General features: G+C 30.2%; 1 protein-coding gene across 3 annotated transcripts in view; it reads right to left on the bottom strand.

Annotated features, from left to right (window-relative positions):
• The window catches only part of LOC108684055 (sodium/potassium/calcium exchanger Nckx30C), a 61339-nt gene that overhangs the window by 1024 nt on the left and 46492 nt on the right, over positions 1 to 13823 (bottom strand). For 2 of the 3 annotated variants that reach the window (XM_018188077.1, XM_018188080.1), the window contains 2 exons: positions 8806 to 8941; positions 4493 to 4745 (listed from right to left, as the gene is read on the bottom strand). In XM_018188077.1, the coding sequence (XP_018043566.1) occupies positions 4493 to 4745; positions 8806 to 8941 (389 nt within the window). Of the gene's footprint in view, positions 1 to 3591; positions 3641 to 4492; positions 4746 to 8805; positions 8942 to 13823 lie in introns of those variants that run through there. The other variant, XM_018188079.1, reaches the window with a different exon arrangement.

The raw sequence follows: 13823 nt of genomic DNA, 5'->3' as shown, positions 1-13823 counted from the left end.
ATAATATATTATATATATTTTAGTTATCGATGACAGTCAATGAGTGCAAAAAATATATGTTGGGAATATAACTATTTAAAAAGTTTCATTTTTAAAAAGTAAACGTCACCAATTTAACAAAAAATAAAGTAGATTGCACATTTCTCAAAATAATTTTACCTAAAAAAATGTGTAATAATTAAAATATATTATTTTAAAAATAAACGAAAATGAAAAATTATAGATATTATTTGGACAAACAATAAATATTCGTACAGAAAAATTTAACTTGTAAAATCAGGAATATACAAAAGTTTTTTGTTTATATTAGAACAACGTATTCATTGTACAAACTTGCTAATTAATGTTTATTTTCTATAAATAAAATCTTTTTTTATAAAAATTTTCTCTATACAAATATTTTTTGCACTGTACTGATTTTGAAAAGTTTTTAAATTTAAATCTTTCATTATTTGTCATATTAAATTTGCCAACTTACGATTCAACAATTCCTAAATTAATATTTTTATGATCTAATATATATCTCAAGCACAGGAGGAATGATTCAGGAGAAAAAGATAATTAATGATGAGAAAAGTGATATGATGAAGACAAAAGTTTATATGAGTTCAAAATGTTCAATTCGAAATAATTTCCGAGATAAAGTTGCGAAATGTAGCACATGCTCTCGATAAAATGTTCTGGGAACACATTTTTCGCATTATAAACTCTATTAGAATATTACGGTTTTATGACTACACGTGCGACTGGATCGTCCACTGTATCGATTAAGTACAGATGTACCTATATGTACATGTGTAATTGTTGCGTGTTCTATATTATTTGAAGTATAGTATCTATAATTCATATTCGTCTGTAACATTGCTGTCGACGTGCCTTGGATATATATCGTTTGACGTGCAATCATAAACGCAGCGCACACAAATGCGAAGAAATATTTCTCCGCTTCCTTTTCAGGCAGTTTCTGCCAGTTGGCAATCAGCGGATGCGTGGCTTATATGATTGATCATCAATGAGAATGAATCGATATTTCATCTCGTGCGATTGCTAGGAAATCAAGTGTTATAAAAAGGGATGCGCGATTAGTTTCGAAATATTGAATCTTATTGTTAGCCATGAAGAAAAAGTAAAGAAAAATAATTATTTCTCACTAGCAATAATTATTATCGCTAATACTTTTGCCTCTTGTACTAAAGATCATTTAATCTGAGCTTTGAAATAATTCCCAAATAATTTTATTACATTTGATTCTTGTCATAATAACATTATTCCGGAAATCGAAATCTGCGTTATCTTTAGCCTTTAATATAAGCAAAATATGCAAATCATATGAGATATCGAATTAACGAGCTTGAAAATTAATGAACTTTGGCAATTGTCCAAAACTCGGACTCACGCAATGCGACATGGAAGCAACCACGACAAAATAATTGCGCGTTTTTTTATTAGATAAGAATATTTTCTTAGGACCTTGTGGTTTTAGTAATAAAACAAATCGAGATTCTGCGAATAGGATTTTCAAAAACCTTCCGTGGAAAATGAGTCTTGATGTCTGGAACAGTATTCGCGGTATTTCCCGCGCTAACAATATAATAATGCCGAGGAATGACTAGCGAATGCGATTGCAGTGAAATAGCGAGAATGCCTTGACGGGCTCAGTCCGACTATCAATTCTGCACGCCTCTTCTAACCTCGTTCGATCATCAGTAAAATTCCGATTCGTATCGCACGTCCGAGCGTGTATTATGAGAAAAAATATATACATATGTGTATAGATATATATAAAATTGTGTAAAGATATTGACATATAGATATAATGCAGACCGTATTACGTATAAGTTATACAATTAAATTCATTGTGTTCGTATATGTGCGGGAGAGTCCAATAATTCCAATATTGTTCGATTCGTCTATTGAACTCCACTAGCGTTGATATCTTATAATCGTTTCTATCGTCAATCAACTTCCTTGAGGAGCAAGGTTGGCTTTGATTAAATAATATTAGAAAATGTTGCAAGCGCGCTAATAACGAAAAATTGTGGAATAACGTAAAACGTGTAGGAATGGATATGAATTTTCTGAATTACTGGAATGGAAAAGTTTTTTTTAAAATGCGATTTTACGTGTTATCACGTCTAAATTTTTAGAAGTATTAGGGTAATGATGCAATTAAAGAATTGAAGAACAATTATTGATAAAGTTAAATATTTTTATATGATTCTAGATAAAAATATAATGATTATGTGTAAGAGATTTTGAAGTTTTCAAATGTAAAGGTATTCAGTATTTTTAATTTGAATTAATTTAAATTTACAGTATTAAAATGTATGTATTGATAAATTACATCCAACTATATATTATATATATATGTATATCTAATATATATATATGTATATCTAATGATACAAATCAGAGAGACATCTTTTAAAGCAACTGCATATTTTAAGAGAAGCTAAATACTATTGTATTCAGTACAGTATTCAATACAGTGCCATCGATATACTGTGCCAACTATTGACTGCGTATACATTCTTGTATGTACAATATGAATAACAATAGCATCGTTTCTTCCACTAGTCAATGTAAGCAGAATATTACAATATTACGATAAATGCTTCTCATGTATTGTGAACGGAAGCGAAAGTAAATGGGAATTGGCAGAATTGATTTGAGTATTTAATTAACAATCTTTTAGTTTTTAGTTTAAACAACGTCAAAGTTAGAAAACATAAAAAAAAAACAAAATATCCTTTACTATTAATAAATTGAAAATCTAGATATTTGCAGTGCAAGTCAACCAATTTTTTTTTGCCGTGTAAATGTTATTCCAGCATGCTATTTTCCTCTTTTCGCTCGAACGATTAACGTTACTGAAATTTGAGATTAATATCCCTTCCCGAATAGGTTTGGCCTCTTTGGCTTCTGGCCCTTTTCGTTAATCGATCCTTCAATATAGTACAACGCAAATGGGTTTCGAACTCAAAGACAGGAAAAGCTATGGACGCTTTCAAGAATGTATTATATTTCTTAGTTGCGACACACTATTTTGATATCTTATATTGTTTTGCTCTTTCAAGGCGTAAGAAAAAATCTTTTGATTGAAAAAATTTTTACGTGCGACATTAATATTATTATCTCCTCGCGCCTAATCATTTAATATTATAGAATTAGTTATATTTTAAGACTACACGAAAAAGATAATACTTATTGCAGTTATAATACTTATCCAACAAAAAAATTTGCAAACTATTGTTTTTACTAAGACTAATCAAATATTGAACTCGCATGTGAATAAAATCGTAGCGTTCACATTTTAATTGCAAAATCGGAATAATATTAAAGTTTGAAATAAATTAAAGTTTCTTTTTAATTTGTATCCTCTTTTGTTATTCGTGCTATTCACTTAGTTATATAATTTTCTTTATGAACGAATATAAAACGTGTCGAGAATGTATGCACATACTTGCATTTTCCTTGCACTTTCAATTACATCATTCAATTTATGAATACTAATCTACATTCTACTAAACTTTTTTTTACTTTTTCTTCGAAGTTGTAATTCCATCGGAAAATCAATATGACGTTTCATATCCTTGCTTCCCAGTACCCTCTTTCTTATCCATTTCGAATCTAGCAGTTCCTGTTTTGTATATATATGTCGTATAATATGATATATCGAGAAATATATCATAAATCTATTTACATACGGAATCAATAAGAAATATATGTGTTGTTGCGATATCTCTAAAATGAAAATATAATAGTATAACTTTTTGCCAATTGTGTATTTTTATAAGTATTTTTATTATTTTTTAATAAAATTTTATTCCACCATATTAATGAAGTATTTCCTATCACTCTTTTTATTTTGATTACATTTTCAAAAATATTTTAGTTTAAGCTCCTCCTGTGAGTAAGATAAAACTTTATATTTTTGTATAATAAATCAATTTTGTAACCAATCAAAAAATATTTTACTACAAAGAGGAGTAACCTTTAAATAATAATACATGTAAAATAAAACAGAAAGAATAATGACACACATGAATATTCATAAAATACTATTAATACGAAATAGTCAATAAAAAAAATTTCATTAGATATTAAATGGTAATATACAGGATGTCTCAAAATTTGCGATCAAAAATACTACAGCAAAAGAAAAAGCTTTTGAAAAGTTAAAAAGTACAAAAAAGTTATTTGTAAATTTTTATTTTAAATCATAGTTTTATTATCTAAAAAATTATTGCTTAAAATAAAAATTTACAAATAACTTTTTTACTTAATTTTTTGAGAATTTTCTTGCTATTTTAAGTCGCGAATTTTGGGACAACCCGTATATAAAATTAAATAAAGTGTGACTGAAATGATCAATAAAATCAAATCAAATTTTTAAAAATATTTTGGAACAAAATGCAATATAAGTCTGTGCGATACGCAAGACAACGTCATGTTGTGATGCGGGAATTTCAGTAGAGATTTGGATGCTCACCCAACGGTCACGTCGAAGATGTTACTGCCGACGGAACTCGACACGGCCATGTCGCCGTATCCCTTTCGCGCCACGATGACGCTTGTGATGAGGTCCGGTATGCTGGTGCCAGCTGCGAGGAACGTCAGGCCCATCACTTCCGGCGGTATGGCCACTGTGTCGCCGGCGACATTCGCCCACCAGACCATCAGATACGAGTACGCCGCGATCCAGAAGATCGAGCCGATGAACGTTATCGGGAAGAACTTTTTCCCTGAAATTAAGCACGTGGATGCGTGGCATTTGTTACACGTTCCCTGCGGATCCTATGGAGATCCTACATTAATCGTCGTGGAGGATAACATCGACATAAAAAATGACTTTATGACAATTTTTTCCATCAGAATTGTAAAGACAACGATGTCTGCGTTAGCATGGGATATTTTTTCGCTCAGAATTATATAGTCGATCACGTGGCGCGAACGTTTCATTCGCATATATTCCATTCAGCTGTAATTTCCGGGGATAATTTAAGTACGCTAAATATGTTTGGTCGATTACCATTCTGACATCATTTATTATGAAACATTTGCTAACTAAACCATGCAATACGAAAAATAATTTGTCTTCGATATAAAATACATACTTTGATAAAAGATTTTTGAAATCAAACATATATTGATATACGAAGTAGAATTTAAATGAAAATATGAGATTGTAGATATACAATTAAACGATAATTATTCTAATAATTTAGTGATAATGTAACTTTGCGGCGAATTGTTTAAAATAAAGTATTTATGAAGTAATTGTTAAATAAGGAATTTCTAATATCGGGTCTTTTCTTGCATGGATATAATGGTAGGTAAACTTTAGCCAATAAGAATCGTCAGTTCGCAAACTTTAATGCCGTATTTACGTGCTTTTACGCTACAATGACGAGAATGAAGTTTGAGATTTCTAATCCGTTTCGTAATCTAATCCTAATGACCGAATTTCGATTTAATTCAAAAGTGACGGAAAAGAATTTCGCTTTGAATGATTTTCAGAGAAATCTAATACATATCGTATAGACAATTATTCGCTTTAAATATAACAAATTTTTGTGGCAAACATTATCAAAATTGATTTTTCTTTATTATGATAAGATACATTTATTATGATAAGTCTATACAACAAAATGGAAATATAAAAACGAAAATGTTTCTATTAATTTTTATAATGTGAATAAATGGAGGTATGCTATGCCCTATGGGATAACTAATTTGCTTAATTTAAGTGAGATTAATTAAGTTTATCTTGGGCAATTTTAATTATTCGAGGAAAGAATTACACCATGAAAATAAATCTTAATTTGATATAAAAATAGCATTCTCGTTAAATTTTAGCGATTATTTGATACTTTTTTAATGAGATGTGCTAAAGTATTGGTACATTAATAGTGATAGTTTCATGTAATGCTTTTATAAAGTCTTTTTAAAAGTTTTTATAAATTATTGAAAAAAAAATCAGAAAAATTGATATTTAAATGTGTGTGTGATATGTAAAATGAAATATCTTGATGCAAACTTTTTGTATACATATTAATAAACAAATAGTTTCACAACTTTTTATATGTGCCTTATAGTTTGTACAATCCCATAATAATTGATTGTGATAACATTCATATTAATGGATCTGTAATCAAAGGCCGAGATTGCTGAAATTCAAAGGACATATCGGAATTTTAGCTGACAATAGAGTCAGTACCGTCTGCGTATGGCCATTTATACGTTTGTACGTATGCAACAATCAGTCCCCAAAGCGAAATTAGCGTGTCAATATCATCTTTCGTCATATTGTGTAATATCGCGATAGAAATGCATTAATAGGTTGAGATAACGCAAGAGACGCGTGATAAATGATGATTTGAATAACAGCAGCAACATGTCCTGCTTAGGATTTATTTATCTTAGCATTTATTATTAAATCGATACGTAGCACATATCGGATTTGATATAGACGTTCGTTCCTGCTTGTCCCACTAAATAACCGAATTGTGCCAGCGTAATATTTTCCGCAAATAATCCGCCATCGACCTTCTCATCGCGAGATTAAAAAAAAATTTATCTTCTTTTTCTACATCTAATCTTCGATAAAATATTATTAGACAAGTTAAACAATGATAAGAAAGTGTAAGCTAAATAAAATGCAAATTCATGCGGCAAGTGAACTATAAGTGCCGTTTAATTAGTCTCTTGTGTTGATGAGATGAAGTTTCCACCTCAACGAAATCGATAGCTCGAAATCCTGAATTCCTGGAGTTGAGTTAATATTACCACGGGATCGATACCGGGCGGCAACAAAACATCGAGCGATGCTCGCGCTGATTGATAGAATTTAATCTGGTCTCGACGTTTTTGGTAGGTTAGAAAAAAAATACGGTAGCCTAGAGTTTTTTTTCAGTCGTAATTAATGACGCATTTGAAACGCTTTTCTATCGCTTCTCTTCAGGTAATATTTCTAGTGAACGATAAATCATCATTCATGTTTCTATCAGCAAAGTGAGCTATTAGATATATATATGCAAATAATCAATATATAAGCAAGTATATAATATAATATTAAATCTATGTATCGCGTGAGATTCTTGAATTCCGTCAATTTTAATGTTTCCTTACGCAGATCGGATATCTATTGCGGTTCGCAATTTATTGCAGTCGAGCGCGAATGGGGAATATACACATGAATATATATTCTTCTATTAACGAGTTATGAAATTGCAGCAGAAATTATTTTGATATATTACCTACGTCTTAATATCATCTTATTATTATCAAAGAATAGAGATAAAGAGCACAATCACAAGTGCGAAATGAAGACTGAAAGTAGCGTGGAAGACATTAAATTATCGTTGCAAGTTTATAGACGTATTTACTGATTGAAACACTTTTGAAAAATTAAATTCGCTGTCCTTGAAAAGTTATATGTTCGTTTCATAAATATCCTAATTGACTTTTCAAGGAGAAAGGAGTTTCGGTCTTGCAATAGATGCAAGATATGTAAATGAAATTGCTAAAACGCTCTTGATAAAAGGTCTTGCTTTTGTCTCTGCTCCAATTTTCATTTCGCCTCTATTCAAGACCGATTATCTGTCAGTATCAAAAAAAAACCTAATATTACTATTCGAACAATGAAAATTGGAAGAGAAGATCGGATGAAACATGGGTGTTAGTGTAAATATTCAGTCATAATCTCATCGATCAAATCGCCGAGAAAATTTAATTTTCACAAAGCTCTATTATTAATCTTCATATAGATATCTATATTTAATTTCGCTTTGAAGATATTTTTTTATAATACATATATAATTTCTATTTTTTTTTAAATTTAAAAAATATCTACAATGCGAAATTAAATATAGATATCTATATGAAGGTTAATAATAGAGTGAAAATTAAATTCTATCAATCAGTATTCTGTATATACATATCTATATGTAGGAGGGTAATTGTTCCTATTAATGTGTCTTTGTATTTAAGTAAGCCATAAAGAAAATTAGCACAATACATACATAAATAAGAAAAGATTCTTTTATTAAATTATTAATATATATGATACCAAAGATAATATTATATTTTTTAACTGTTAAAATATAGTAAAAATTTTTCGAAAGATACATACCATAACTTAGAGGAATTTATATGAGTCTAATAATATTACGAGATTTTAAGCTTGTACCTAATATGTGCTAATACCTTGTTGGAGCATTGTGCTCTGAGTGTATATTGAAGTTGTAAATATAATTAAAATAATAATAATAATAATAAATAAAATGCAATAATTAATATTAACTTAAACAATTAATTTATATTTATTATCTGTTTTAATAATTATTTATTTAAAATGAGTTAAATGGATAGGCACATAAATTGAGAAACATATTAATAAAGCCAGCTTTAGAGAGTCACACACTAATAGAGAGAATAACATTTTTTTTATTTTTATCAAAAACATTATAAAACACTAGCATCTCTTAGATTAAAAAAATATTATAAAACAAAGAAATATTAGAAAATCGGTATTGATTTTAAACAGATAAATTAAAGCTGTAAAGCTGTACTTAATAATTAATTCAGTAATGAACAAGTTTAAAGGCACACTATATAATAAGGACAGTTATATTTTATATCTTACGTGTATACAAACTTTTAAAATTATATCTTACATATATATAAACTTTTAAAATTGAAAAAAATAATATTAGAAATCGGAAGATGTTCACCTCAGTGAAAAATGAGTTATGAGGTTGCTTGAACTTTTATGATAGATATTGAAAGACGATCATTGATTACCTCTAGGTGTTCTCGTATCTGGTAACGTCAACCAAAGAGGAAATAAGATTGGCGCGACTAAAATGTACGTTAGCCTTTTTCTTGGACTGCTTGGCCAGCCCATGTTCAAGGCCTCTGGAGGTTCATCCTCTTCGCCCTGTAATAAATATTTAAGAAAATATTTCTTTTGAAATCACGTTTTTCATCATTTAATTTCAGTCTAAAATATTTGCAAATCAAATTTATTTAGTTGATTTATTAGAATGAAACGATCATTATAATTCTGAAGAATACGAATAAAAGGTTTATATGCATTATTAAAAAAGATAAAGCTTAAAGATCTTTTTAGTAATTAGTTGATTGCTAAATATCTGCTTCTGTTATTCTTGAATAAACCACGATGCTGCAAAGCTTGTATTTGTAAAATATCATAATTTTTAGTACAATCATATTCAAGAAATATTCATATTCATGAAATAAATATAGGTTCTTATATACTGGACTAATCCTCATTTCAAATGTTTGTATATTAGCGGAGATTGACATTAAAGAATTGTGTTTGCTAAATATAATAGTCGAGATTTAATGTATGAGATTTATTCTCATGTTTACAATTAAATAATCCGAAGGAATAAATTACTGCAAGTAATAAATTATATTTTAAATGTTGAGAAGCAAATTAAGACAAGAATCGGAAGCTTTGCAAAATTTAAGAAGATAAAAGAACTAAGTCGTCTCTGCCTCGCTTAATCCTCGAGGATCATTAATCTCTAGAATCTCGTCACTCTGTTGTAAACTTAACGAGGCTACTAGCTGGACCGAATCATCGTGTGAGCTTTTTCAGGCGCATCGCGCTCGTTCCCACAAATTCGCAAACTTCCGTGGAAAACTACAGGGTTGGTGACTTTGTTCCGATTATTCGTGGGAAGCGCGCGGGGCTGGAAACGCGCAATGGATGAGTGGGATGCAGCATTGACCCAGATTCTCTGATGCATTCAAAATGAAAAGGCCCTCTCTCCGCTCATTTAGGACAAAGCCGCCTGAGACTATTCGCCGCTCTGTCCATATACCACGATACCAGCCAGTACCGGCTAATATCCTCGAGAGAACTCTGGATAGTCAAGTTCCGATTTATATTTCCGCAGAGTAGCTCTCCGAAATGCAACAACGATTATGCATCGCTCGGAGAAATTGTTTCGTCATTCTCTGATATCTCCCTTTGCGTCGTTATAAAGACGATTGGTGCAAGAACAATTACGAGATTTCTTTTATATCATAGCGATTGTTGTGGAAGTGTTTCCGGCAAAAGCGCGGTCTCTTTTACACGACATTTTAAGTGAGTAAATACTTGCTAGTAAGTAATCTAGATCATTTTTATTCACATTATGTGTTCTATTTTCTGTTGAATTGTAAAGCCAATTTCTATTTTCAATTTTAAACTAATTTCTTATCAAAGGATATTTTTTTCCTCAAACGTTATATATTCAATCACTACATGGAGAGAAATTTTCTTTTAAAATTTATCCTGAAAATATAGTAATTGTGATACAATACAATATTTTAAAGATTTTTACCAAGCACTTCAGTAAAATTGATCAAACTTATTTTATACTTTATTGTAGTTTTATTAATGAATGAGAGAGATTTACATTAAAATTCTTCGAAATACAATGTTGTATTTTCACATCATATTTTCAGGGTAAATTCTAAGAAAAAATTTTCTTCTTGTACATATACATATTTGTCGATATTTTAATTAACAAATGCCAATTAATTATCGTTAATAAAAAAATATTAAAATTACAAAATAAAAAATTACATAATTTTTTTAATTAAAAAATTTTACTTGTAATAATGTAAAAAAAAATGTATTTTTATGACTCATTTACGACTCATATCTTTTTTCTACGTTATAGTAGAAGTAACATTACGAAAAGTGTTAAAATAGAATTGCGTACTAAAAGTTGCGACATCTTACAATTTTTCGATATCTTTTTAACGGAAACTCGCAGGATATCGTGACTGATTCAATCAGATTTGCCTGAGTTGATCTTAGTCGAAGAATCGTAAAAAGTGAAGGACGATGCCGGATAAGATTCGATATGGTGAACGTGTCACGTTTACATGCGATGTATTTTTTAAGCGAGTATCTCGCGCCGTAGATAAATGTTAATGTGGCGATAAAAGCTCGAATGTTTGACGCAAGAAAATGATACGACGCAAACTATCGATTTAAATCGAGGTCGTGCACGGCATGGCAATTTGTTGCGACGATTGATTCGCTTTGCCGCCACTCGAGACAATTCTTTTTTAATTAAAACAAAAATTAATGTACGTATATATTATTATAAATATTCGGCATTTTAACGAAAATTGATTTTGCATCGTAATTAAAAGTCAATCTGTTTACGCATTAGATGTACAAATAAAAAACGTTCCACATTTTTTAATGAAATTTAATATTTATTATTGAAATATACTGACATAGTTTCAATTAAAGTAATCTTTATTATTTTTCAATAATTCCACCTTTAGTAAATTATAGGATTCCAATTCAATAAAAAGATCGTTCTTTACGTGCAATAAATCTATCAAGTCATTTTCTTATTTTTTTGACATTTTAATATCAATTTTTATTATTCAAGGCGTACTGTCATTCGAATTTATGTAGCGAAATTGATCAAGAACACTATTACAACTTGATTCGAATATTTTATTGCATTCGGAATACTCATTAGACATAGTGCTTTCAAATTATTATTTGTTCTGATTGATGCAGCATTTTTTGTTTGACAAAAGATTTAAAAAATGTTAAAGAAATAAAAAAAAAAGCTTGATGAATCACAAATAAAGACCAATATTTCTATCGAACTGAAATCTATATAACTTGTCTAGAAGATGAGGAAAAATATTGAAAAATAATGAGAATCATTTTTATGATTGAATTATATCAGTATTTTGACAATAAGTATTTAATAATTCATAAAAAATAGTGGATTATTTTTTGTATATTTAAACATAAATTTAATTGAGTGTTAAGTGACTTAAAAATAAGATTTCTATTCATTCGTTATCGGGTCTATAGTTCGCGATGCCATTTTAGCATCTTTCAAAGATTGCAAAAGACATCGAAGACGAGATGGGGAGCGATAAAACGATTTGTCGAAGTTGGAGGCCAAGATAATGCGAAGTCTTCGAATGTATGCGTTCCTATCGCGATGTGTCGTCGGGAAGAATTATTGAATATTTATCTCTGCCGCGCTAGGATAGGTAGAGTCCTACACGATATCATTTGATGAACAATGCGGAAGTTCAGACAAGTAATATCGCTCGTTGCGGTTTTACCTTTTCTATTGTATCGATTGTTCGCCAGTCGTTCTTTCCCTGAGGGAAAAATGATAAAAAAATTTTCCGCTGCGAGAATAACGTGTCAAATAATAAATATGTCAAATAATAAGAACTTATATTGATCATCGATTTTCGTGTTTCTTCTTTTGACAACAATCGTGTCAGGATCCGGGATCGGATTCGCCGAATCCGATCGAATTTCTCTGCGAAAAAGATGCGCCGCAGTATAAACTTTCGCGTATTTCATCCTTGTAGTGGCGCGACGCGACACTATGCGACCGATTTCGACGTAGCCGAAATAACCTTGGATGAACTTTTAAAGTTCGAAACCGACAAATATCGAGCGACACTTTGATTTATGATCGCCAAGTTCGCGGGTGAAAATTGCGGTTGTCCTGATAAGATTTAATGGATGAACACTGTGCCGATTTATACTCTTACGCGTTAAGGCTCTGAGCGTAAAGCTAACTTTGATTACTCTAGGGACTCATCCTTATTACTCTGCGGACCGTTTACGATCACGATGTTTGATCAGCTAAATAGAAAGCAACATTGTTGTAAATTTTGTTTCAATACGTAATCTTAATTGATAAAAAACGGGATTATTTGGAGAAGATCGTGTAAGCACTATGGTATTAATATCCTACTTAAATTTATTATTGTTTAACTTTAATTAATTCATTTTGATTTCATGTTGATTCTTTTAACGTATTCTAATTTTTCTTTATAAATAAAATGTTGATACTTTTAAAGTTGTATCGTCCTAGTTTTATATTAGTGAAAGTTTATGATAAAATGGAGAAGTTTCAAAATAACAATATATAGAATGTTACAGTATTACATCCATAACAACGTTCGACGTTGCAAGTTAAAAAAGATTACTTCGCGTGATTTGCAGTATTGTGGGAATTAAACTGCCTATTCTAATTCAGGATATCCAAGTCGTGATAGAAGCAAACATTTCACAATGGAAAGTAGAACGTTACGATATCGAACTAACGTGCCCTTTTGCAATGCGTGCTCCGAGGAACGCGACAGCCATTGCAAAGTTATACTAATCCTAAAATTAGCCTATCGTACTAATTTCTCCTTGGTTGGAAGTTATTTTTCTCTTGAAATATTCTTATAGGATCATCGGAAAATAGTAAATATTCGAAAACGAGTCACGAGAAATGTAACGACAGATACACTGCCAACAAATCGAACGTTTTGTCAAGAAAAGTGGAACGACAAATTCCAATCAACGTATTCTCGGCTTCTTTGTTTTACGACGGCGTGCAGCATGGGAAATGCCGAAACTATTCCAATCTCTCGAATCGAATCGTTAGATTCTTCTACTCGTATACGCGGTTCTTTCCTTCATTTGCAGAAATAAAGAGTTAAGAGAATCATTTATAACTCGGGAACATATTGATTGATTTTATTAAACTAGTGTTTTTCGCTCTTTCTCGTTACATTTACAAAATCATATAAGTCCTATAAAATTAAAATTTTGAAATATTAAAATTTTGAAAGATACAAAAAAATCATTATAAAAAAATCATTATACGAAGTTTTAACTTTTAAATGAGTAAGTGGAGTAACCATAGTATTCCAAGTATGGGTTTTTTTCTTAAATTTTGTTTTTGGAAAAGGAAAATATAAAATATTGTCCATTGGCGAATGCCTATAAGTCTTAAAATTCATTATAT

The sequence above is a fragment of the Atta colombica genome, unplaced genomic scaffold (assembly GCF_001594045.1).
Source record: "Atta colombica isolate Treedump-2 unplaced genomic scaffold, Acol1.0 scaffold126, whole genome shotgun sequence".
Taxonomy (NCBI): Eukaryota; Metazoa; Arthropoda; class Insecta; order Hymenoptera; family Formicidae; genus Atta; species Atta colombica.
The sequence above is the reverse complement of the archived record's forward strand: the minus strand, read 5'-3'. Positions and strand labels throughout refer to the sequence as shown.